This window comes from Simochromis diagramma, unplaced genomic scaffold, assembly GCF_900408965.1.
Source record: "Simochromis diagramma unplaced genomic scaffold, fSimDia1.1 OVJJ01000304.1, whole genome shotgun sequence".
Lineage (NCBI taxonomy): Eukaryota > Metazoa > Chordata > Actinopteri > Cichliformes > Cichlidae > Simochromis > Simochromis diagramma.
In genome coordinates, this window is record NW_024387030.1 from 12,760,075 (window position 1) to 12,787,389 (window position 27,315).

The window sequence follows — 27,315 nt, forward strand, 5'->3', positions numbered from 1 at the left end:
CAGGTTGACCTGTGGAGAACATTAAGCTGCTTTTAACATCATTCAGCACAAGCAGTTTGGTGGTGGGTCAGTGATGGTTTGGGGAAACGTATCCATGGAGGGAGACACAGACCTCAGATCGGTTAGGCAACAGCACCTTCTGTCAGATCCTGTGCTGTTGCAGTGGATTCCTACTAGTTCATGGTGCACCTCAGACTGTTCCAGCAACTCAGCGATGCCCTGGTCCAGATCTGATGGGAGATCCCCCAGGACACCATGAGTCGTCTCATTAGGATGTCAGTCATGCACACAAGCACCTGTAGGCCATACAAATTACTAAGTAATATCTTGAGTTGCAGCAATGGAATATCAGGAAAATGGACAAGCCTGCTGCATCGTTTTTTTATCTAGATTTTCAGGGTTTCTGTTATTTCAACCCTCTGTAAGATAAGAATTTTCATTTCAAACAATGTGGCATCTTCTCAAAGAAGTAATTTTTTTGAGCAGTATATGTTGACGCAGTGAAGTATTTGCAAGCCCCCAAAACTGATAAGAGTCACTATGTTTTGGAGTTGTTGGACAACATTTTCACTTTGAAGGTGAAACTGAAAAAAACACATCCTAAAAGGTCTGGGAGTAATCGCAGTGCTCTGATCTGAAATGTGTCGCAGTACACGTGTAGTGCAAAGTGTGGAGAGTGACAGAAGAAAACACACACACACGCGCGACTTTCGCGTGAAGAAAAACATCCTCCGTATAATTTGTGCTCGGATGATTTCTTTCAAAATATAATTCTCGTCTGAAAGACGAGGAATCCGGGGTAGGAGATGGACTTTTTAGCAGCTGTGGTTTCTGTCTTTTTGAAGTATGATGATAATCTGCTTCCTTCCCAGATGCTCTCCCCTTTGGCTCATACTGTTCGTTTGACGGGGATTCATGTGGTTGGTCTATGTCCAACCAGCACTCGGGCTGGAGGAGAGTTGCAGGAGATGAGCTCACGAAGAGAAAAGACATGCAGGGTTTCGCTCTGCAGCGCACACAAGGTTTGTGTCTGCATGTGTGTGTGAATGTGTGTGCGTGTGTGTGCACAGCACATGTGAATTATGCCCTAATTTAATTACTCTTCCTCTGGTGAATCTCCTCCAGTTCCGATGAATTATTGCGGTGTGGAGTGATGGGAAAATACCCTCATTTGTTTTTGAAGCTCACATTTCCTTGTGTCAAAACTTCTTAATTTTCCTTTGTTGCAAACAGGATTTTTGCATTTACTCTTTTTTAATACACAGCCAATGACGAGAATGCTTGTTTTGATGTTCAGTAAGTAAAAACAATAAAACCGCTATTGCTGCATTGTCTGAGAAGCGTTGTCAGGTCATTTCTAGTTCGCAGTGTAACTTTAAAGCATATGTATGCTTGTCAGAAAGACCTGACGGGTGCTACTCCTTATTCACGAGGGCTTGCCGCAGCAGGTAGCGCCACGTATTTGATCTGGCAACATTTTTACGCTGGATGCTCTTGAAGCAACCCCAAGGGGTGTAAGTTTCTTCCCAGGATTGAACTGTGGAGCTTTCGTTTGTCAGGCAAATGTAAAACACTGCAGGAGGTTTTTTTGCATGTCGAAAGAGGATGAAAGCAGGATTGCCAGCAGAAGATGAAATAAAAGATGTAATTGTAACTGGTAGTTAATATGCTCTATTCAGGTTGACTGAAATGTCAGCTGACCATCTTGTGGCTGTACACAAGTCATTTAGAAAGCAAATTAGTGTCCGGCATTCATTGAGACTAGCAGAGCATTGCATTACATTTACAGCTCTGTTAACCTCAATGCGCTTTAGTCTACAAGTCACATTTTAACCCCACATTCATACAGCACTTTATTATTTTAGCTTTAAGTACTTTATCTGCCTCGCGTCTATGGCCAATTTGCGTCTCCATAAAAGTCATTACTTTTATAAGCTGCTGGTTTATGTTGATCAATAAGAAAGATTGATGTGGGTTCGGCTCAAAAATCTAACTAACTAACTAGCTAAATCACATAACCTGGTAAATGTGTTACATTTATTGTCTTCCCCTAGGGCACTTCTTGTTTCTCCCTGTCAGAGAGAGTAATTCACATAAAGAAGCGTTCGTTCAGAGCTCTGCATTCCCTCGTCCAGTCTCTTCTGTTGCTTGCCAGGTCAGTTACTCGCCTGACGTAGTAGTTGAATTATTCAATTTAAGCATGTTTGATTGTCTTGTCTGTGTCTGTGTGGGGGAGTTCAAATCATACTAAATATCTCACCAAAAATCTTAATGATCTTCATCTCTGTTGGTGTAGATGCATTTCTCTCTGTACCTGCGTGGTCATTTTAATGGCTCGTTGCAAGTGGCTATAGAGGAAAACGGGACCGTCGCCACGGTACCGGTTTGGGAGAGGAATGGTCAAGCCGAAGATAACTGGGAACCGGTTGCCCTGGAACTGACTGACCTTCATCACGGGTACATAAGAGGAAAACAAACAGGGGGAGGGATGAAAGAATAAAGGCTGATCTCTCGTGTGTTAAAGGGATGATGTGTCGTTGAGGTTTACTCACCTCTTTTTCCCATGGAGCTCCATAAAGTTTCATTTTCTCCTTTGTTTTCCCCTGTCAGAGATAGTGGAGCTTAGGGATGAGTACATGCTTTAGGTCAGTGATAAGAAAAGGAAAATTGCTCCTTTCATCTAAAGAATGTGTAATCAGATTTAGTGCTCATAATAAAAGAGATTTCACTCCTACTTTACTCTGAAGAGTTTAAGTACACTCACTGGGATTGAAATCCTGCTGCTTTTTCATAAGAAAAGACAACTGTAATTCTCCGATTGCTCCAGGTTTCGTGTTAAAGTGACAGCTGTGTGGGGACAAGGCTCCAATGCTGACGTTGCTCTAGATGACATCGCACTTGGAGCAGCCTGCTTCCAGTCAGGTAAGCTAAGATCACACAACCATTAAGTAAAGCCAATACAGATTTCTTTAAAAGTTCTCAAGGGCTAAAACACACATTTGTCTTGCTTTACCGCATATTTAGTCTTTGCTTTCATAATGATCGGTGCACTTTATGAAATCAAACTGCGGTTGAGCTTGGGAGGAGCACAGAGAGACCTCCCCAACTGCTGTGTTTTGTTCAGCACCACAGCGGCCCTCAGCTATTCGTTTGATGCCCCGTTTAGTTGATTGGCTGAGACATGTGGGTAACCGACGTTTCATGATTTGCTGCAAATGTAGCGCCGCAGTACGACAGCAGTGTGTGCCAACATTCCTGCTCCCGTGTTGTTGCACTTCAGCTTTTAATTCTCAAAGTAGAGAGCAGACTTTTACAAGCCACTATGGTGCTACGCTAATAACAAAGACATGAAAAGGTCTGTTTTTGTTTCGGCGGGATTTAGGAGAAATATGGTTTGAAGCCTCCAGGGAGGCGCAGTTGTCTGTTGCGCTTCTGCAGTTGGGCGAGGACGGAACATTTTCTAACTGACTTCGGCTTTAAATCAGGTTTCTAGAGTAAATTTAGAAAGCAATAATTCAGAATAATGAGTCTGCCCATCACATTTATGATCTCACTCTATGCGGGGATCTTGTTGTGTTCGAGAGGGTTATAAGACCTTAACGGCTCTTGTTGCCTAAGGGCTTGGCAATGAGGAGCGTACAACCTTTACCACCAATAAACGGACAAGAATCCCGTGTCTGTACGCTCCACAGTGGGTAAACACTGCCGAGATAGAAAGGTTTTCATGGTGTAGCCCTGTTCTCAGGAAATCTGTGCCACTTTCATTCTAAATATAGTTCATAATCAGGTGAAATCCAGATGAGTGACTGTGACTCCTCTCTTTTTTTTTCTTCCCCTGCCTTTACCTTTACTCTGGCTTCCCCTCCCCTCCATCAGATCTCAACTTTCTGCTGCCCGCGACCGACTTTGAAGATTTCTTAAGCCCCCTTCCAGAGCCTTTGGCCTCAGGTAGTGCACAGCTCCAGCAGTTATCTTGTATAGCGTGTGAATTTCTGAAGTGTCCCAGTCTACTGTGTCATCTTTAATCCATTCTGTTTGCACAATTTGCATACCAGGTGGTCAATTGTTTACTCATCACAGCTAACCAGAAGCTTTTAATCCAGCCTGTGTTCGGCAATCACATGCCAGCTCCTTAATGCAATTACCTGTGACTCTTATAGATGTGCCATATGTATGCATCTGTTCTTTACTGTGTATCTTATCTCAGCTGTTTACTGATTTTCATGCTTTTGGTACTTTCCCCCCCTCCATATAACAATGTGAAAATGGTTGTAGTTTTTGCAGCTTATTAAACAACTAAAAGCAGTATTTTTTCCCCCTCTATTGCCTTTTGTAGAGGTTTCTCTGATGACTTGGTGGTTTACATCATGCGGTGCCAGTGGACCACAGGGCCCAACCCAAGCCCAGTGTGACAGCACTTACAGGAACAAAAATATCAACGTTACTGTGGGGAAGGAGGGACACTTGAAAGGAATTCAGATGTGGAAGGTGCCTGCTACTAACAGATACCTGTAAGTGGTCGGTGATACCGAGCCAGGGAACATGTACCGGTTTTTGTAAACAGTGGACTTTGGTAGTTAAATTAAACACACATGTAATTCCTAGCCACATTAACATGATGTGAGTTTGTAATAAGGAATCTTATTAGGATCACTGGTAACTATTTCATAATCCACATTTTACAACAGACATCTGCAGCCGTTTGCTCAGTGTAATGAGGTATTTGCAATCCATTACGGTATACAGTGCGTGGCTAAGCCTAAAAGCACTTCATTTAAGACCAAGGATTAAATCTCCTTCTGTTGCAATGATCCCCCCTCAGGATCTCTGCTTATGGGGCTGCAGGAGGAAAAGGAGCCAAAAACCACAACAAACGCAACCATGGGGTCTTTATTTCTGCCATCTTTCCTCTGGAAAAAGGAGATATGCTTTACATCTTGGTGGGACACCAGGGAGAAGACGCATGCCCAGGGGTGAGTATAGTGAGGGTGAGAACAGGCTGGAAGGATTTGTTGATGTGGGATGAGTGGGATGTCTTAGAGAGGAGAGACGAGACGGCGTCCCAAATTCTGATTTTCCTTTGTTAATGCCAAGTTCATGTTTCTGCAACTTTTCTTTTTCTTTTTTTTTTAAATCTTGTGGAGCTTGATTTTCCATCTTCCACATGTTTTAGAGAAATCCTCACACCCAAAAGATCTGCCTCGGAGAGTCATCTGTGATTGAAGACAACCTCAAGCTGCAGGCTGGTGTAGAGTGGGCTGGAGGAGGAGGCGGAGGAGGGGGAGCAACGTACGTTTTTAAGGTAGCAGAAGACACTTTGAGTTGTTTCAGAACTGTGTGCATTTTCTCTGGGTTTGTGTGCATAGCATTGTTAAGATACAGCACTGTGGCACATAAGCATTTGAAATGATTCAGCAGTGTTTCATTCTTTAATCCATAGATTTAAATATAGATCGATTATATCTGCATGCAGCATGGAACTTTAGCACGAGGTTCACTTTTTTATGATCGCTCTTATCTATTGTACCATTGGGACTTCTAAAGTTGTTGTGTAGCTTATATAAAGTGTTCATCATCATTTAAATAAATTAAATTGAAAGATTTACTCGTGCGTGGTCTTTTCAGAAGGAGGATGGAGAGCTGGTTCCCTTGCTGATCGCAGCTGGTGGAGGAGGAAATGCCTACCTGGAGGACCCTGAGTCCAGTCTGGACAACATACCACTGGAGCAGTATGAAAACAGCACCGAAGCTCCCAGTAGCAATGGCCAAACTGGTGCAGCAGGTAGTGTAATATAAGCTCTTTGTTGCTAGCGTCCTGTTGCAAAAACTGCTATTTTAGTTTAATGTATAAAAAATGCCAAAAGTACCCCTCTGTTGAGTCATCTACCGTTCACTGAAGGCTCATCAGAAATGGTCTCAGTGGAAGGGTGGCTATCAAGAAGCCATTCTTAAGGAAGGGAAAGACGGAGAAACAGCTGAGGTATGCGACATTATACAAGAACTGGACTGAAAGTCAATGGCAAAACGTCAAATGGAATAATGAATCCGAATTTTACATTTTTGGCTCGAACCATTGAGTGAGGTACAACATTAACTTTCTACAGCCATCTGTGAAACACAGTGGAGGTTTTGGCGGAATTAGAAACATTGGAAAGTACCATCACATCTTGATCATCCAATACCATCTGGAAAGCATCTGATTGGCAGTGGCTTCATTTTTTAACATGACATTGATCCCAAAAACCCTGCAAATTCAGTAAAAGCATATGGAGGTAGAAAAACGCACAATCGATAACTATAAGTGATGGATTCGTCCCCCCAGAGCTGAGACCTCAACATTATTGAAGCAGTGTGGGCTCATCTTGACAGTGAATGCAACAAAAAGCATCCAACATCCAAAGAAGAGCTTTGAATGTCCTTCAAGGAGCCCAGGGAAATTACAAGAAAGCAGCCCGAAAGAGTTCTGTGTCAACGAATAAAGGTGGTCGTACCAAACATTTGCCTTCAAACTCATTATAATTGAACTATTTGCTCTATAATGTGTTTCCAATGAACAACTACAAATATTTTGTTATTTTCCTAGCAAAAATGAAATTAATAAGGGGTGAGTCTTTGTTCAATACAGGCCACAAAGGTCACTCATCACTAAATAACTTCACTTTGATGTGTTCAAATCTTGAGATGTCTGACTTTAAGATGACTCCGTCCACCCTTGCATAACTGAGGAAAATGAAGTTACTGTTATTGTGCCCACAGTATTAAATATTCTATTCAATTATGTAAAAGAATGAAACAGCTTTCCAGAATCAGTGTTCCTGGTATTTTTCCCTATTAAAAACTAGATTCAATAGAATTAGTTAGATGGAATGCTATTGGTTGTTGCATAACAGGTTTTTTTTTACTCAGCAGCACACACAAAAATGTATTACAGAAAGCAGCATATGAAATTTAATATAAAGTTGGATCCATAGATTTCTGGGGCAATGACACTTCTTTTGTAAGTGTGCAAAAGGAAAGGAACTTCATCCAAGTATTGAAAACAGTCCTCATAAGTAAACTTGTCTTAGTTTGTCCTTTTATGTTTTCCTAGTCAATGCGGCACTTTTGTTAAACCCCTTCATTTAAAGCTGAAAGTCTCCACTTCAATTACATCTTGATTGTTTGATTCAGAATCCACTGTGGAGGTGTACAAAAGCAAAATTACAAAAATTGTTTCATTGTCCAGATACTTTCTTCCCTAACTTTAAAAGCTGCAATTGTGGGTATTTTTTCCTTTTTGGTTACAAATTACCCTCTACACTTTATGTTCAAAGAAAAGTTTCATTTTCTTATAAAGGACGTGCTGTAAACTTTGGATGAGAAGACGTTGTTCTGACTGAATTCAGTGTCGTCTGATACCGAAGCACGCATTTCATTTGTCCAAAAGGTAGCCGGAGATATGAGAGGATTTATTTGTTCTGTATTCTCACACACACAGGGTGGCGCAGGTTGGCATGCATGTGTTTGGCCTGTGGATAATGGGATGTATCTGGAATTCACTTCTTTCGCTGGAACATTCTCAGTAAATCCCTTCTGACCAGCCGAGACTCAACGAGAACCGTTTATCAACTCATCTTATTGAAACCTCTGAGAGACTGTTTAGATAAAAATCTGCGTGTCAGGGCAAGTTTGCAGCTCGAAGTACTGAGCAGACGAGGTCTTTCTGTTTACGCGCGTTTGCATGTGTGCTGATGTTTAAAGTGCCACCACATGAGACAAGCCGTATATATACAGTATATTATCACTGATCAAAGACCTCTGAAGGGCAGAGGAACATCTTTCATTGAAGCTTGTCTTCCTTTGATATGTTGTTTGTATGAAACCTGCTTATATCTGCCCGTCATTGTAGATTAGAGCTGTTGATCGACTGATGGTTGAACCCGTTAACTCTTTTTATTCATTGCGAGGCGTCTCTGTATTCATCAGTTCACTTTGGTGCAGTCAAAGGTTAAATTCATACCCAAAACAAAGCTGCAGTATAGCTACATTGTTGCTGTATAAGTGGATGGGCGGAAAGTCTCCTTTCAGTTTTAACATTTTTTATGGCGACCGAATAGCTGACGCTTTACTCTTGACCCTTTGTCCACCCACCAGCTGCCTGCGAATGGAAACAAAGAAACACAACAACAGAACAAAAAACAGCCTGAAAAATCAAAAGCCCTGTGCTAAAACTTCTCCCTCATTTCTATATTTGATACGCTCCACATCCGAGTGGATGTGCTCTGACCTTCTCAATTATAGTCTAAACAAGACTGAACTTATTTGTCTTTAAAGTGTGCCTTCTGGCTTAACAGACAGACAGCTCTCTCACTGATTGCCTCCACCGCTGACTCGATATGCTGAATCACCAGTCGAAAGTAGGCACTAATTTGTGACAGCGGAGACAAGCTCACAACAGACACTACACACATTGGTGGCTGTAGATACTCCATAAAACCTCACTGATGACTGTGTCTGTGCTTATATCCAGACTGCAAAGAATCTCAGTGTAACCCGAGCAGAACATAAAAACATTCATTTAGTAGTCATGAAGTGTGAAAATAGTTACTCTTTAGAGACCCTTGTCAAGTCTGAAAAAGCTGCCTAAAAGAGATCAGCCATACAACCTGATTTGGGTTTGGTAAATGCAAAGTTATGACAGAAAGCCTGTTTTTGGATCTTGATCCACACCGGGGCCTAAAAGTCAGGATACTTTGGCCTGCGTATAATTTCGAAATCTCCCGAGTACCCTTTTAAAATCAAAGCTGGCTCGCTCACATTACAGCAACAGTGTAAGCCTTCAGGTTATTTTATGAACCCTTATTAAACTAATTTTTAATGGCAACTCATTTTTTCGTTGTTCTCAGTCGGTCAGTTTTTTCACTGCAGCAAACATCAAACACACAAACCGTGTTTTACAACCTTGTGCAATGCTCCCAAAGTAGCTCTTGTAACAGTGAATGACTTTGTTTTGTTTCCCTTAAAGGTGGAGGTGGCAGCTGGAAAGATAGTTCAAGTTCTCACCTGATGGCTGGCAGATCCCTGGTGGAAGGTGCCGAGGGGGGATCTTCATGCCCCCTGGCGCTGTCTAAGCTCAGCTGGTCGACCTTCGGAGGGTTTGGAGGAGGAGGCGGTGCGTGCACAGCTGGAGGAGGTGGAGGAGGATACAGAGGTAACCGTATTTTGTCATCATATTGTTATTTCAACCCAGACTAAATTTTTAGTCAGCTACTTGGCACTACTACCCTACTCCTGTACTTCTTTTTCTTCTTCAGACTCCATTTAGTGGTCACCACAAAGGACTTGTTGCATCTATCTCACTTTGTCCCCTTAGCTTTGTTCTCTCTCGCACCAACCCTCTGCATGTGCTCCTTCGCTACATCCATGAATCTACTCTATGGACTTCTTCTTCTCTCCTCTTCTTCCTGGCAGCTCATCTTCATTGTCCTTTGTATAGTACTCTACTCTGCAGATTAACATTTATAACTCAGAGCTGACAGGGTTTCAGAGGGACATGCAAGAGAGTAAAAACTGTTGGAAGGCTAAAGCAAATGCATTCAGTCATCAAACCTCACAAAGAGGTTCGATGACTGAATGCATCGAGGAGTATCAGCTGATTGTGGGTTATTTTGACTGCGGTCTGCTGAAAATACTGCTCAGCTTGATTCATTACTTCTGTGCCAGCAATCTGTTCTTCATTTTTAGTGTAACATTCATGTACAATTTCCACTGCTGCAAGCAGTGTTAAGAACTAGATTTGAGTTAGGATTAAGGTATTTTTTTGCCTTGATAATCATATTTTACATCAAAAGAAAACTGTCGTTTAGACAAGAGTTAAAGTTATAACTATTATTTTTGTTGGTTTGCTTTTGACAGGAGGCGATGCTGCATTGACAGATGACATCACAGCTGATGGTCAGAATGGGATTTCATTTATTCACCCGATGGGAGAGATTTTTCTGCAGCCTCTGGCAGGTGAGACTGAGCGTGGCACCCTACTCCTGCATCTTTATAACGAGAGGTTTTAAGAGATTAGCGGAGGATACAGGACGCAAAAGAGCAAATACCATTCCCAGATGGAAACCTTGAGATGCTACTGAATATTTTTCAGAAGGTTATAACTGGATGATTCGCTAAAACGTTTTGTACAAGTCTTTGTACAAGATCAGATTTGAGTGCTTATTCAAGTACTAAATAGAGTAAAGCAAGAAAGACCAAGTGCTTCATACTTTATCAGCTAATAAAGCCAATGAGATGCAGCTGAAAGCATGTAGCACCTTGGCATAGGTTTAAAATTGTGTGATCATGCTAGAGTTAAGAGGAAGACTCCAGCAAAGTAGAATGGAAAACAGCAGAGCTAAAGTAAAAGTTTGCTAGTAACAGGAAATTCCCGCTCTCATGAGTTCATCGTTAAACGGTTTAATAATATCTACCGTATGTAAGGCCAAACCAACACCGACTCGCTGTGCTCGCTCGGCCCCCGGGCGACACTGTATTAAAAACAGACACAACTCTGTAATGAAAATCTCTGCGTGCGCTCAGATATTTACCAAAAATGTCATCAGCGAACAGTGTGGGTTCAAATTGTGGTCATAAATATTTTGTACGTGTAAATCAGGATTTGTATGTGTAAAAAGAATTTGTGTGTTTGTAAAAAAGATTTGTGTGTGGACTTAGCCAAAAATACGTGAGAAAGTCTGCACTCAAGTTTCAAGTACGAATTTTGACCCTATTTTTCTTCCTTTCATCTGATTGGCCAATGTCATGTCAATCACAAATTTAACTATCCAATCAGAGAACAGATGGGTTTGGCTGTTGGCGGGGCGGCTTTTTTGTACTGCAGGTTCTTGAAGGGAATAAATGCCCTTTTTCATGCCAGCCCAGCGTTTTCCTTCATCACCACGAAGGAAAACAGTCTGTGGTGGTCTGAGTTTGGTGATTTTTGTGTCACAGGTTTACGTGCTTAATACAGGGACCTCCTGAACCTTTTCAACAGCGCTGCGAACCTCCGTGAGCGGGAGGGGGGGGCAGTGTTGTGGAAATGACAGTCTTCACTAGTGGGGATACTTACAAAGCTTTCTTCGTTATGAATTATCATACATGTTTTTATTGAACATTTGAAGAACCAGCAAAAAAAACCAGAAACTCTTGTAGAGGACAAAGTCAGAGATAGAAATGACAAGGAGCAGGTGCATCTAGTACAGGTAGAGCTGCTGCAAAAACCCACAGAGCTCAACAGCCAGCGCAACAAATTCTGGATCCTTTGCTTTTAGTTAGCAGTTAGCATTAGCAGCACATGCTGCCTCCGATGTGAAAGGACCTTCATGCTGCGCACTGTGACTCACAGCAATGGTTCCGGGTCAGCCCTGACTTTGTGTTAAACTAATCCTAAAGTAATATTGGTATTTCTAACCACTGACATACCACAACTTTATCATTTCAACATCTGCTGAAAGTTAGGGGACCTAGCTTCTTGCAAAACAAACTCGGGATCTCGCAAAACTTTTGCGAAATCTCGCAAAAGTTTCATACATCTCCGAAAACGTCGGAGCACTTTTGCAAATATGTGATGTCTTGTAAACCGAGCAGATATCTGACGTTTACACAACTACATTCACGCCTCAAAATATCTTAAAAGTGTATTTTGTGACCCAGAAAGAGTAATATTACAACTAAGTAGCTGCCGCCATTGTTGGAATTCAACTTTTGCGAGATCTCGCAAAACAAACTTGGGATCTCACAAAAGGTTTGCGAGATCTCGCAAAAGTCCGTCTTAATTTTTTTTTCTCCCATGTCCCCTGCGGGGCTCCGTACAAACCTGATTTACAAGTACAAAATATTTATGACCGCAATTTGAGCCCATAGAACAGAGGTCATTGCCTGATTATTGCGTGATTAATGTTTAATGCCATAAATAAGGCTACAAACTGCAGGCTCAGTATGTGTAGGTCTAAGATAGCACCATGCATTGTGTTTTTGTGACAGCAATGTGAATCTCAAATGACGAATCCTCAGGTTCATGTAATACTTCTAACAGCTAAACCAGTCAATGTCTCTCGGTGTGCTTTTGTCTAAGTTTGCTTTGAACTATATTTGTGGGGTCACAAATCCAGGAGACCACAGTACATGCAGGGTTCAGCAGCTTTGTGAGGACCAAAAATGCTGGATCCCACAAGCAGAAGTGGCTGTTTGGGTTAGGGTTGGGCAATCAGTTGTGATGAGATGGTTTAGTTTAGACTAGGGGATTAACTAGGGAATGCACTATATCAAGGACAAGTCCTCAGAAAGGTGTGCAAGGATATGTGTTTGTGTGTTAATTGCTTTTCTATCTGTTTGTATGAACATTTAGGAGTATATTCTCATGAATATATGGGCTTATTTTTTTCCTATTTTTATTGAAACTAACAGCCCATCTGATTCTCATTATTCAGTGGGAGGAAGAGGAAAGTGGCTAATTCACAGCGTCATGCAGCCTGTTGCCTTCGGCGCCAACAGACAGGCCTCCATTCTCATGTGAAAGACTTTGTTGTTTATGCAGTGTGCTATGCCACTTTAAAACACAATGTCGGGGTCTGCAACATGAAACACATTCAAAGCATGATCAGGGGGGAAAAAGAGAGAGAGCGAGACATTATTATAATAATTAAATTTCAAGGCAAATGCATTTTTCTCTGTGATGTAGTTAAATGATCTCTCGCTTTAATTGAAGGATGAGTTTAATAAATCGAGGACACGTGGAGAAGCCCTATTCTTCTTCCTGTTAGAAAACTGCATCATTAAAACAGCGAGGCTCTTCCTACGTCACAATATAGTTTATCAATTAAACTAATTATAGAAAGAACATTAAAAAATGCAGCTCTGCTGTACTGTATGCATAAATTTGCAGTAATTGTTTTCCAATAATTAAAATCCTTTATTAGTTTCAAATTATATATATATATAATATTTAACTTAATATAACATATTAATGCCAGCAACACACTTCAGCAGCAGTGGGACACACTTTTACCAACGTTTGTCTGACTTTTGTAGGCAGCCTTAGCACCTGTTTACCAGGAGATTTTCATCAGATTTTCAGATGTGTAACATCATGTCATTTTCATATCCACCATATATGTAGATGGTGTAGTGTACACATGCACTGATAATGTAAAAATATGTGTTTAAAACAAAACAGAAAACCTGAATGTATTACAATCATTTTCTGTAAAAGGAGGCAGAGAGTGGACTGAACGCAGGGTTCAACAGACAGAAATAAACTCAAAATCCGTTTTATTTAGCTGATAACAGGCAAGGTAAACAGAAAGAAAAACAGAGCAGGATAAGCATAAACTAACAAGAGGCAAATGAGACCAACAGAAACTCACACACTAAGAGGGAGAGCACAACAAAGAACAGAGGGAGATGCAGATGTTATAGACACAAGAGGAGAGTGGACACACCTGGAAGCACAGCTGAACAGAATCTAACAAGACAGGGGAAGAAAAACTGTACATGACGTACACAACACCACTATCAAAATAAAATAGGAACTAACACACATACTGAGAACCAGACTAAGACACGTTAACTTGACACAAGGACCAGACGTCCAGCCATGTCACAATGGGGACCCAAAAAGACGAAACACAAAGATTAGTGATGATTACGGGAACTCGACCAGACAACCACAGAGACAGGCCAAAGAGAGACACGACTAGGACAGACACAAAAAGGGAACTAACATAATTGAACAAGAACCAAGAAGAAGAAATATAAATAACAAAATTCAAGGTCACCAATGAATACTAAAGTCAAGAGTCATTAATCAAGAACTAGAACATGAAAATCTTCTAGTTCCAAAGAAACGGATAATAAGTCCAACACAAACTCAAGATAACTGGTTGGAGAGCCAGGACCATGGGCTATAACTCACCAAGGCAACCCATCAGATGTTGAGAAATTGTCTTCCTTTTGTTTTTATTTTATGTGCTCATTTTGAATTTGAGGCCAGCAACACGTTTACCACTTTGTTGCATCATCTCATCATTTAACACTCTTTAAACACTCTGTAAAAGCTTGGGAACCAAGAAGACCCACTGGTGTAGTTGCAGAATTTTACAGAGTGTCCCACTTCTTTTGGAAAGGGAGAGAGGTGGGGGTTATGAATGTATTAAAAAGCTATTTGATCACAAGCACGAGATGTTCTTGACATGTGATGTGTTAGGACAATAACAAGTCTGATTTTATAGTGTCATGGAAAGATCAAAGTACTATCTGGATCATCTCCATCTACTTATTCTTTAATTTGTCATAATTGTGCTTTCATTTAAAAAAAAACACCGTTTTATGTACTCTGTTTTGTGGGAGTTTTTGTTTAAGGATTACCTTTTAGTTTGATGGTCTAGTTGGAATTTACAGGGCAACAAAGGAGCAGTGTGGCTTTCATTTTATAGCCAAAACCTGCTATACTAAAGCTTGTTTCTCTGTGCTACAGATGTCTTTTTCCCTCTATGGCACAGATGAATAGGCTGCAGAGCTAAATGTGTGTTGGTTTCATCCCCTCACTCTCTAACAAATAATTTTCCTTTTGATGTTTGTGTTTATTTCCTGTCTTCTTTCTAGCAATGGAAAGTCACGGTGAGTGTGAGATCAAGGTGCAGCTGAACTGCAGCCACTGTCAGACGCAGAGCTGCAAACGAGAAGCAGATACTCACCTCATCCTCTGCCTCTGTGATGATGATGATGAAGTCCTGGACACTGACAACGTTACATGTTCTAGGCCTCCAAGTATGTCTGTAAAACCCAGCAAACGGTCTTGCTTTTACTTGTGAGCCATGATATGTCAGACGTTTTGTTTTAATGTTAGTTTTAATGACACTTTTAATCCCTCACAATTCTTTCCCATCTAAGCAGCTAACAAACACTAATTGACAATCTCTGCTCCACCCCTCCAGCGGCTCGTCAAAGCCCGACTCTACCGGTCCCGATGCCGACATCCCTGATCCTGGCTGTTGTGGTCTCCACCGTCGCCAGCGGCTTTGCGCTGGTCTGCGCCGGCGTCATCCTCAGTAAGAGACTCCTCCAGTTCTGTGCGCAGTCTGTGCCCTCCACCTTCCACCGGCTGTGAGCACAGCTGGGACACGCACATGCTTCCAGATGTTACTAACAACAGAAACAGAAACAACTTTGATAAATGTTGATTTAAATGCCCTTCGCTGGCTGTGCGGAAGATGACTAAAGGAGCGATGGCAAAGATATGGTTGTGAATTATTAGACGCTGACAGTGAGCACAGTACGAACACTCATTACAAGCACTCATTCCAGGTAACGCTCTCTTTTCTCTGGCTGTATGTATATACAGTATAAATAGATGAAACTAGACTATTTTGCTGATGAGAGGCGATAAAGAGGTGACTGTTAAATACCGTATTGTTTATATGCTGTATTCAGTGCCTGCAGTGGAACGATTGCTCTCGTGGAAGCATGAACATTTTCGAGACGTGCTGTAAGCGTCTCGCTGCATGAATTCATTCTAAAAAAAAAATTTGCTGATTATAAAAAAAAGCACAAGCAGAAAGAGTTGACATTTAAGTTTCTTTCAGTATGAGTGGGTTTCTGTAGCGGTAAATGTCAGCTGTTATAATTTATTGTCTGTAAAAAACAAAAAAACAAACACAGAAGTGATTATACAGACACGAAGATTACAACGGTATTTGAAAATGAAGAACTGTGATAAGAGATTAGCCTTTTTTTGTCATTTTGAGAAGCGCGCAGCGACAAGCGTGAGTTGAGCTGAACCCACGGGCATCGACTCCGTGATAAGAGGATAGAGCAGAAATTGTTCCTCTTTAAAAGTGTTAAATGCTATCCACACAAAGTGCTATGATATGGAGTATTAGAATAAGTAGGTGCTTGTTTGCTGAGCGACAAGGTTACCAGAGTTTCTCTTGTAGGCTGCGGGTTTGAGACAATCAGATGGTCAGGCAGGCTGTAAAATGCTAAAATAGGAGTAATTAGGGAATTAACCATTACATTTGTATAGCTTTAATTTAACTACTCTGTAGCAACCACACTTAAAACAGGAAGCTCAAGAAAGAAGAGAGGGATTCTGAGACAACCACATTTTGACAATGAACATGGTCTCAAAGGCTGCTATGCAAAATATACTGTTAAGTACCTTCTTTTGTATACCAAATCTCGTTTGATTAACTCCAGACACTTTATACAAATACAGTTTTAACAACACGTGGAGTCATTTTCCAGTAATGTAGGACAGTGAGGGATTATACAGCTAATAACACTCGGAGCACCTTTGTCACCTTTTGTGACAACTGTGTGCTGCAGACTTTATGAGAAGGGAATCCTCTAACAAGAGCTTTGTGAAGGTGTGCGTGTATAGCAGGTTCTCTTTCTCTCTCTCTCTGTTGTCCTTTTCATGACCTCACTGAAAGCGCCAAATATTAAGCAAAGCTCAGCTATTTTCCCACAGCGCGAATTGATGAGAGTAAACTTTGTGTCAGAGCCTCTGGAGGAATCGGCGCTGCGCTGACTTCCTGCAGAATAACAGCTACACTCCCAGCTCCCCGGGGGTTTAAAGCAGCCTGACAAGAAAACCAGGCATGACCAAACAGTTGGGACTTTTTAATGAAGTAATGCATGTAAAAACCTCCTGTAAGGAAAGCGATATGGAGTAACTCTTACAGATTTAAGAGTAATGTGGACATTTCACCTCCTGGCAATGAAATCCGAGCAGAATAATGTCCGTTTTCCAGCCGAGCCTGAAGCAGAAGGTATTTGAAAATTTATGTGGTGACCTCCACCTTCACACTCCCCCCTCAAATTTCCGTTTCGCCACAAGCTTTATTCTGAATCCCTTATATCTCATGATAGCTTAGCATGAAACGTTTAACCTCCCATTTTAAATGACACCCTTAACGCACACAGTGCAGTGAAACAGTGCTCTGATGGAGTCGAGTGTTTCTATTTTTTTTGTTATCAGTAAGTGCTAATGGCTGACCATTAAAAGATGGCGATTTATGTTGGATGTGGTTGGTTTTCTGTCAGCAGAAGTGAGAGAATATGTCGATAAAGTGCGGCGGACTTGGTGAAAAGCGACGTGTGAGAGCTGGAAGAGGCGAGTTATTCATCAGATAAATGTCCTTTTTAGGATAAAAGACTGCAGTCTGCATTTCTGCTGTGAAGTTCTTCCTTAAGAAAGTTTGAGCTCGGTGTAATTAAACATAAATACAACCCCGCAATCAGCTTATCAGAGTGTAATCTGACAGACGATAATTGCAGATACGGCGGTGCTACTAGTGGTGCGTACTGGGCCACTATATGCAAAATGGAACACTAACTGCATTGTGTGTAAATGTGTGCACTTGCTCTTAAATAAATCAGTTCCTAAACAAAGGCTGATGACATTCATTTTTATAACATCTGCTTTAAAAAAATACATATTTGGGGAGGATGGGGTGTTTTTACTGGAGCGTGTTTAATTTTTATAAAAAGGCAATGAACGTACACACACGCTTCAGGTTAATGGTGTCTCCTTACCTGAGCTCTCCCCCATGCAGGGAGGTAGTCTGTTCCCTGGGCGCCCCATGTCCTTCACCCCCACCTCTTCCTCCTCCTCCTTCTCCTGCTTCTCCTCCTTAAAACTCCCCTTATCCCAACTCCTGAGTCCCTAGCATCTGCACCGGGCGATGGCTCGACGGCACCTCTTACCTGCACGCAACGCCCCCCCTCCCTGGCAGACTACCAACCTGCATCGGGGACATGGGCTGCCTCCATGGCGGGTGAGTCCAAACTCACTGGCACAGACAGTATAGGAGCAGTAACCAAGGAGAGGCCATCCCACATGCATGTCAGTTAGGTTAGTGGCTTTAGAAAGAAGCCAGCTCACTTGACTTCTGAAGGCAGCTCATCGTCTCTGCTTGAGGCTTCAATAACTGCTACTAACATAACATAACGTGTGAATTACAGATCCATACTGAGGGTGGTGTTTGAAGAGGTAGAACTCCAGTGTTGGAGAAGTGCTATGCAGAATTGGTGGAGTATTCTTTAAGAACAAAAATGAAGCCCTTTTTGCCATATTTTTATAGCTTTATTCCCACTAAGAATGTTGTTTTAGGATTGAAAAAGTTATTGAGATGTGGCTTGATCCCTCCTTGTGTTGCCGCTCCTACATTCAGACAGATGGTCAGGAAGATCCTTCTGCCACTTACATGCACTTGTAGGGTCCTGATTAAAGTTTGCTGATAATTTTTGTCAAGGGTTTGTCGACTCTTTAATATAACAAGCTTGTTCGTCCCTCTGCCTCGTCTTTTTCTGCAGTGTGGTACCGCAAAAAGAACGACCTGCATGCAGTGAGGGGGCGTCTTCAGAGTCCCGAGTATAAGCTGAGCAAAATCCGTTCCTCCACCATCATGACGGACTACAACCCAAACTACTTTTTCACCGGCAAAGCCGCTTCGTTCAGTGAGCTGAAGGAAGTGCCACGCAAGAACATCACCCTACTGAGGTATGACACAAGCGGACTCAATGTTAGAGTGCCAGTTTAAGCTTCTGCTCTCCACCAAACGTGTGCCTTCGTTTCATTCGTTGTGTTTTCTCTCCTCTTTAGGGCCCTTGGTCACGGAGCCTTCGGTGAAGTCTATGAAGGTCAAGTTCTGGGGATGAGTGGTGATGGCAGTGCTATGCAGGTGGCCATAAAGGTCAGCCACTCATATTTTCTTAAATATTTGCACTTAAATGTTTAACAATGACACCTCGCATGTATGTTCAGTACTTATAATCCCATAAGTGGTGCTTCTGCTTCTCAGAGCTAAAGGTCATGGAGATGCTTTCACTTACAAAATGATTGTTGGCTTTTCTTATGTTGTGCAAAGACTGCAGCACAAAATGACTAAAACAGAAGAATGCAGATTTGCTCAGCGTCCCTGGATAAGATGCTTTAAAAGGCACACAGTTTAAAAAGGGAAAAGCAAAAAAGCAGAGAGAGCACCGCATGGGGTTACCTGCTTACAATGCTCTGCTGATTAGGTCTGAATATTTATATTTCCCCTTAAAAGTAGCACACACTCAAATTCTCTTTCTATTCTGCAGACTCTACCAGAAATCTGCTCCGAGCAGGATGAAATGGATTTCCTGATGGAGGCTCTGATTATGAGGTGCACGAGACAGCAACCATACACTTCCTTTGTGCATTACACACACACACAAGAAGTGGCTTCTAAATATTTGTGTTCACACACTAGGAGATGTGAAACTTTACTCATTAGAAATCAAAAGAATGACATAATTGTCCCTCAAAGACAATCGTGTCTGCAGGGGTAAATTTTGATCTCAGGAAAATGTGTGACGTTAATTGGTTTCTAGCGGTGGTTGCTCGGGCCTGGGTGGCTCAGTCGGTAGAGCATCAGACTTTTAATCTGAGGGTCCACAGTTCAAGTCCCTGTTCAGGCGTGCTTAGTTTACCTAATTTCCTTAGGTGTTAATAAAGTATTATGATTTCCCGTCTGGTTTTGTTAAAGTCTACTCTATTTACAGGTCCATCCCTCAGTCAGCAAGTGACAGTTTTAAATACTTGTATTCTGGCTGATTGAAAATTGAGACTTTTTTGTGGTTGTATAATAAGTTTATCATTAATGAGATTTAAAAAAAAATAAACACTAAAAAAGAGGCAAGATATGACAATATGACACAGTGTGATTATTTATTTAACAAAATTTAAGCCAAAATGCAGAAGCGCGTGTGAAAAATTAAGTCGCAAACTGCTGCCAATCTTCCCAGGAGTGGACATCCCAGTAAATTCAACCCAAGCTCAGACCCTCCAGCGCTCAGAATAACGGCAGAAAATCCAAGAGCTACACTTTAGTTACATTTTGTAGACTAAGACTAAAGAAAGGTTTGGAAAGGTTTTGTTTTGCAGGTCACAGGACCTCGGCACCTTGCGGTCATTCAAAGGAGTTGACCGTGAACTCCTTTATATAGCTAAACTAAGATTTACAGATGTGTCACAAGAGTCACAAGCACATGCTCTAATCCACACACAAATAAGCAGCAATTTTACCACACGTACAAATGCGTGCATCCATACCTTCGCTGTATGATGTAAACGAGTTTGACATCCAGAGTGTAAAGGAAAGAATTCCTCCACAACAATTGGAGAGTCGAATCATGGGGTGCGCTTGATTTTTCACACTCTGCTTCTTCATTCTGGCTTAGTTTTTGTTAAATACATAACGACTGCATTAACATGTGTTGTTCTGATGGTTTTTGAGGTTGTATTTAAATTATTTTTTAGACCTCATGAGGACCAGATTGTTTTTATTATTTATTAAATCTTAAAACCTTACAATTGTACTTTCTTGTTACCATCAATGTATATTTAAGGATGTCAAAGTCATCTTAAGCCTTCTAAACAAAACACCCTGTTGTTAACTGTCCATGCAGCAAGTTCAGCCATGAGAACATCGTGCGCTGCATTGGTGTGAGTCTGAACATCCTGCCGCGCTTCATCCTGCTGGAGCTGATGACCGGAGGAGACATGAAGAGCTTTTTGAGAAGAAACAGGCCACGAGCGGTGCGTCTGTACTACACCTTTACATGTGTGTTTGTGCCTGCAATCTCTGTTTGTTTACGTCGCACACTAAACTGATCTGTGCTATGTCCAGGGCCAGACCTCGTCTCTCACCATGCGGGATCTGCTGCGCATGGCCAGAGATATCGCCTGTGGATGTCGCTATCTGGAGGAGAACCACTTCATACACAGGTTCGGATTCGCACCCAGTTTTCGCAGCTTAGAGCTCATAAAAGTGCAAACTCAAAGCGGTTTTTCAGCCACGGCAAAAAGGAAATGTGTTAGCAGAGCTACGCTGTGGTGAAATCTGCATAAAAATGATTCATTAGACATTCTGTATCGCTGCATATGTTGCTTTAAACGAAACCTCTTGCAATGCGACAAAAAACACATCAACAACTATTATTTCATTTTAACTGCAGTTTGAGTTTGTCTTTGAGCAATTTGCTTCTCTTAATTTGAAAAATGTGTACAATCATTTGCAAGCACGATCAGTCGTGCATTTGAAGGTTTTTCAAAGGCCTTCGTTTCTTCATTGCAAACCACAGTTCTGAACATTTTCTGCGGCAACAAATTTGACAAAGTAACAACAAGCTTCTCTGTTTGGTGTCATCGCACAGATAAATCATGTAAAGGATTTTGTGTTTTTCAGAGACATCGCTGCCAGAAATTGCCTCCTTACCTGCCCTGGGTCGGACAGAGTGGCTAAGATTGGAGACTTTGGCATGGCACGAGATATTTACAGGTTCATATACGCCACTCTAAATCTGCAGTGGCGCCCTATCCACCCATAATTTAAGATGGATTGATGTGGTTATTGGAGTGTGGCTAAATAGATTTTTCATTTCCCTCCACAGGGCCACGTAATTTACTTACATTTCAGTTCGTGGCCTTTTAGCATTTACCATTTGTTCTTAACTCAGCCTAAATGTACCCTGCCTTTCTTTCTTTGTTTTCCAGAGCCAGCTATTACAGGAAGGGCGGCCGGGCCATGCTGCCAGTTAAGTGGATGCCACCAGAGGCCTTCATGGAGGGGATCTTCACCTGCAAAACTGACACATGGTATAAAGTCTACCACTAAATACCAGTAGACAAAGAAAATCACAAGACAGCTGTTGTTAATTTTGAACTGTATACACTTTGCTTTTGTCTCAACACTGGGACACCATGTTCGGATATATATCATTTAGAAGTGCCACACATTTGTAGGTCTTTGGAAATATCATGCGGTCATGCTAACTGTTCTAACACTACAGTGATTATTCAGACGTCTGAACATTTTTCTGGACAATAAAACAACTAATACCAGATGGTATACTTATTGTAATCGAAAACAGACGCTGGCAATGAAAGAAATATTTTTACTTTGCAGCGGTGTCAAAATGCAAAAAAACAAAACAAAACAACAACAGAAAAAAAAAATTCTCACGAGGCATGAAAAGTATTCGCCAGCGAAACTGAATTCGATTTTATTAAAAGCCTATATGTGGTCAGTACGATGCCCTGCAGGGAGGTTTCCACAAACCAAACATGTCTACTCCTAGTAGACAAAGCTAGGGTGCGCTACATCAAGTGAACATCTTTTCAAAACCAGGACAGCATTTGTATTCAAGACACTGAGCCAGCCAAACAAAGAGCACTCTATTGTTGTTAGGAAAGCGCAGTGGCTGTAATGGTAGAGGAGCGGCGTCCAAATCGCTTCTCCTGTGACAGTGCAAGTCAAATATTTAGTTTGGGGCAAACCATTTCAAAACCTCTATTTGGTAGAGTGAAAGAGAGGGTTGTTTGCAGATCAGACAGTTAGACCCTTATAGAGGAGAGACCGCAGCATAATCGATTTGACCAGCAGTCTATTAAAATCCGAGCATGTTGATGGAAACGTGCACAGAGGCAGCTACAGTTGCACCGCAGTTCGTCCCTTCAAAGCTGTTTAGACGGGGAATCATTCATCGGCAAGATATCTCCTCTGAACAAATGAAGGAAAAAACAAAAAAAAACACACGAGTGTTGCAGCTGCTGCGGCTTTCCAGTCATGTATGAATGTGAGAGTGAACGAATAGTGGAATTGTAAAGCGCTTTGAGGGGTCCCGAAAAGCGCTATATAAATGCAATCCATTATTATTATTATTATTGGTTAAGAAAACTCAACGCCAGTGATCTACTGCCCCAGGGGTGTCAAACATAAGGCCGGGGGGCCTGAATTGGCACAGCAAAGACCCCAATCCGGCCCACTGGATGGCTTTGGAAAATGTGAAGCAGTGCGTTGATTTTTGAACTTTTAGTTGTGTTTCATAGATTTTAAAGCTTTTCCTATTAATCAAGACCCCCCCCCCCTGGTTCTGGTTGGGTAACACCTCCGTGGTCATTGCCAGGTGTTGAACAGTGTTGGAAAATGGTTTTCAAGGTGTAAAAGATGTTACACAACATTTTCAGGGTCTCTTGGGGACTCTTATCAGTTAGAGTCGGGAGCAGGAAGCAGAGTGATTGAGATCTGGGTCACAGGGGGTCATGACAAGCACACAACTGAGAAAACAGAGAGCTAGAAAAACAAAAACAAGGAGATTTCTGCACGAATACTTAAACTCGCTGCACTCTTAATTCAGCAGGGGAAAGATAAGGGCAATTACAAGCATTTATTTTGTCAAAAGAAACAAAAGAATCACCCTGAATGTTGTCAGCTTCTATTCAGGAAAAAAATTGTTGGTTTTGTGTTTGTTCGTGTTGTTTGCATTTGTTGTTCCTTGTCTGAGGAACATTACAGTAGAATAAGTTTAGCACTCAAAGACAACTTCATCCACTCAGTTATTGATCGATGTCTCCCTCTTCAGGTCATTTGGAGTTCTGCTCTGGGAGATCCTCTCGCTGGGTTACATGCCATATCCTTGTAAAACCAACCAGGAGGTCCTGGAGTTTGTCACCAGCGGAGGCAGGATGGATCCTCCCAAAGCCTGCCCAGGGCCTGTGTGAGTACTGACTCAAGTTGCGGTTTCTGTGGGCTTTTTTTCTTGGTATTTTTTTAAAGACATAATAATGTTTGCTTCATCTTCCACCTTTGATGTGATGTTGATTAAACCTGCTTCTTTTGTCTACTCAGTGAGTGATAAACGGGAATTAAGGAGAAATTCAGAATTTCAACAGTTATTCATTTGCTGGTTGTTTCTCTGCTTCTGTCGATTACTGTTTAGCTATCGGATCATGACCCAGTGTTGGCAGCACTGTCCTGAGCATCGGCCCAACTTCTCGACTATCCTGGAGAGAATCAACTACTGTACTCAGGCATGCATCTTCTCTAGATATTTAAGACTGCTAAGGTTGCTTTTTTGTGTCTTTTAAATGGTTTTTCTCTAATTATCATTTAATCCTCACTCTTCTTTTTCTCTCTCAGGATCCAGATGTGATCAACACGCCTCTACCTGTGGAATATGGCCCCAACACGGATGATGACGGAGGCACTGTAATCCGTCCTACTGACCCGACATCTACCTGCCTCACTCCACTTCTAGTCTCACACCCTCCCTCCCAGGATTGTCCCTCCCAGCTGGGTTTCTCAGCCATGGGCCTGGGTCCCACCCCTCTTCCCCTGCAGCCTACAAAGCCCCGTCTGCTCCTGCAGAGGACCCAACCTGTCCACCATGAAGTCACATCATGTCGCGAGGTTTTGGAGCCATGCTGGGCTGAGCCCGTTCCTGCCCCTGGTTTGTCAGCGGTCTCCAACTGGCTCCACCCTGAGCCTCCTCATCACCGACCCTGCTCCAGAAACAGCTCTTCCTCAGAGAACCAGAGGCTGAAGAACAAGACTAAGAACCTCTGGAACCCCACATATGGATCCTGGGTCTTGGATAACTTAAGGGGGAAGAAGGCGCTCACTCACACCCAGTCCATGCCACTCTCGAGCTCCACCTCCAAAACGCAGACCCACAGCCCAGCTTCAGAAACCCACGAGGCTGGCAGTGACGGCACCAGCAGCACCTACCTCAGCCCTAAAAGCCTCTGCACTTCCTCGACTTCATCTTCTTCTTGCCAGGCTCAGGCTGCCTCTAGCACGTCCTCCCATAAGACCCCAGCAGGCGGTGGCACAAAATCTATGGACCTTGCTAAGCTCCAGAGTTTCCCATGTGGCAACGTCAACTATGCCTACGACGAGCAAAGCTATGAGGCAGAAAGCCTGCCGTTGGTTGTGCCCAAAGCTCCAGAAGATGTGAAAAACACCAGCTCTGCTACCAGTGTCTCATCAGGGACTAGCCTGGGACTGGCATTAGGCCTCCATACCCCCTCATCCTGCATGCCCAAGCTGCTGCTGCTGAAGCGCCATGCCAGCTACGGGCATGAGGATGTGAGGAGACACACCAAAGCTGAGAAACCCACACGTGACAGAGACTCTGGCTTTTCTCTGTCTGAAGACCTCAGTGTTACTCCTATCTAAGAAAAGGATTCAAATGTCACCTGAATCCGTTTCTCACAAACTGAGACTTTAGCTCTGGAATTTTTAGAATAAAAAGCATGACCATGAAGGCTCCTTCATGGTCAAGTGCCACAGTGTCTGATTCTTACAGCTCCTAGAATGCTGGAAAACACAACTGAACATTCCCGTCCACGCAAACACTCTGTAATACAGAGAGCCAACACTGGAGCCCTGTCAAAGGCTTCTGATACCATAGTAGCTGAACACTGATGCTGAAACACTGGGAGACTCGCGGCCCTGCACTTCCTCAGTGTCCACACTGTGGGTGAGGGCTGCCAAAACGTACTGCTGTTGACGGCCTCCTTTTATACCTGTTATTTTTTCTTTTTGCTGTATTTTATTCATGAAAGCTTTGCTGGCAGTATATGTGAATTTGTAGTATTTAGTGTATGACCATAAAAGACTAAAAGAATATTGAGTCATTGGGAGGAGAATCTCCAAGACGTTTTAATTTCATAGGTATAAATTTTTTGAAAAGTAATTCCACTCTTTTGATGCTGATGGGCAGAATCACAGCTCTATATACACTTTAGGACCTTATACTACTCGTTGGTACTCTAATATAATTGGTTTCATCCCATACAATGTGAAAACACTTCCTCTGGCAATAACGTGTATTTTCTGACTTGGTAGGTGAAGCACGAGCCTGTTTCCAGCCTTGTTCTCAGCTAACTGGATACTGGTCTATAAATTTAAAGTTTGGAGGGGTTTAAACTCTTTTTGACTCTGGATCAGTGGTTCTCAAACTGGGGAGGGGCCCCACCCAGTGGAGCAAAGAGCCACTGCAGGAGTGGTGTTAGGAATCAGGGTACACTCAACAAAGTGTTGAGCTGCTTGCTATTGCAAACATCTCATCAGCCAATCAGGTGGCAGCAACTTGATTTAGGCATTTAGGCATGGTCAAGGCGACCCGCTGAAGCAAGCATCAGAATGGGGAAGGAAGGTGATTTATGACCACGCTGTACCCATCTTCTGATCCAATAGAGCAACTTTTGGGATGTGGTGGAAAAAGGGATTCACATCCTGGATGTTGGAACTTTGTGATGCAGCCATGACAGTATGGACCAAAATCTCTGAGGAATGTTTCCAGCACCTTGTTGAATCTATACTATGAAGAACTGAGGTAGTTCTGAGGGTACATGGGGTCTACCCCTGCATTAGTAAGGTGTATCTAAATCTAATGAGGTGTAAATATAACTTTATGTATGCTAATGCTTTCGTGTTGAATTGCATCTTTTTCACAGTGCGCTAAAAATTGTGGGATGGGGGTCGTGAGCTTGAGTGTACCAGAAACAGTCTGAGAACCACCGCTCCAGATTGGAATAATGGATGTTAGCTTCTGAAGAAACCGGCCCACCAAATTAGACACATTTGCTTTCTTTGAGGGTTTTATTTTTGTGGATGAGGTCTCGTTCCCCTTGTCCCAATATTTACTTGGCTTTCGAGATGTTTGAAGAGTCCGAGTTTGATGACGACCTTGCAGCTAAGAAAACAGGAAAGCTATTTTTGTACTTGCTCCTACTTGCTTACACTGGACTAACATTACATTTGTAGCTGTTTGTTGTTGATGTTTTGTTTTTGCATTTGCATTCAGTCATGTTAATGATGAATCTGTAATCGATCACTGCCATTCGATACGTACTGCTACACTGCCTCTACAGATGTAGTGCTGGTAGTACTTACGTTTACTCAACAGGGGGAGGTATTCAACTCTGAAATACCAAACAAGTTGCTGTATTTATGCTTTCAGGTTATTCTTATTTAATCAAGTTTATAGTTGTACTTGGTGTGTGACATTATTTTGAGCCTAAACATGGCAATATTATATTTTTTGATATGTTGTTACATTTATGTAAGAGTTCTGTAGGCTTACTGTGTGTTATAAGATCAGACCTGCTGATATTTGTGTCTTTATCTGCTGTTTATCTCTTTAAGAAAAAAAAAACGTTTGTGCCATATAGCAATACTGATTACTGTGGGTTGTGTTTTTTTCTCATTTTCTTAAAGAAGAAAAAAAAAAAGACCCTCATCTTACTCATAGTTTATATTTCTTATGTCCCGGTAGATTTTATTTCACACTCATTTCAGTTTTTATTCCTGTATTTTTGTAGCTGAGGATGCCTCAAACAAAAGTGCAAAGACATTCTATGCAATATACCGTCTTTACTTTCATCTCACCTAACTGTGCCCCAAATAAATCAACATATATCAACCTCACTTGTGTGAGTATGATCAGTCACACACATTTATATCCCTGCAAAAGGCCGTC

General features: G+C 42.1%; 1 protein-coding gene and 1 non-coding gene across 2 annotated transcripts in view; both read left to right on the forward strand.

Moving 5' to 3' along the window:
* ltk (leukocyte receptor tyrosine kinase) overlaps positions 1–27,259 on the forward strand; it is a 64,544-nt gene extending 37,285 nt beyond the window's left edge. The window contains exons 7-29 of the mRNA XM_040041688.1: positions 873–1,022; positions 2,055–2,155; positions 2,297–2,457; positions 2,828–2,922; positions 3,877–3,948; positions 4,337–4,511; positions 4,823–4,973; positions 5,174–5,302; positions 5,626–5,782; positions 9,005–9,190; positions 9,895–9,993; positions 14,623–14,787; positions 14,955–15,068; positions 18,337–18,523; positions 18,626–18,716; positions 19,108–19,172; positions 20,458–20,587; positions 20,679–20,776; positions 21,237–21,329; positions 21,545–21,646; positions 23,413–23,547; positions 23,770–23,860; positions 23,970–27,259. Of these exons, the coding sequence (XP_039897622.1) occupies positions 873–1,022; positions 2,055–2,155; positions 2,297–2,457; positions 2,828–2,922; positions 3,877–3,948; positions 4,337–4,511; positions 4,823–4,973; positions 5,174–5,302; positions 5,626–5,782; positions 9,005–9,190; positions 9,895–9,993; positions 14,623–14,787; positions 14,955–15,068; positions 18,337–18,523; positions 18,626–18,716; positions 19,108–19,172; positions 20,458–20,587; positions 20,679–20,776; positions 21,237–21,329; positions 21,545–21,646; positions 23,413–23,547; positions 23,770–23,860; positions 23,970–25,007 (3,785 nt within the window). The 3' untranslated portion in view covers positions 25,008–27,259. The remainder of the gene's footprint in view (positions 1–872; positions 1,023–2,054; positions 2,156–2,296; positions 2,458–2,827; positions 2,923–3,876; positions 3,949–4,336; positions 4,512–4,822; positions 4,974–5,173; positions 5,303–5,625; positions 5,783–9,004; positions 9,191–9,894; positions 9,994–14,622; positions 14,788–14,954; positions 15,069–18,336; positions 18,524–18,625; positions 18,717–19,107; positions 19,173–20,457; positions 20,588–20,678; positions 20,777–21,236; positions 21,330–21,544; positions 21,647–23,412; positions 23,548–23,769; positions 23,861–23,969) is intronic.
* trnak-uuu lies at positions 19,395–19,467 on the forward strand. The gene has a single exon. It is a non-coding gene; the product is annotated as a tRNA-Lys (tRNA).
* Positions 27,260–27,315: the final 56 nt, after the last annotated feature.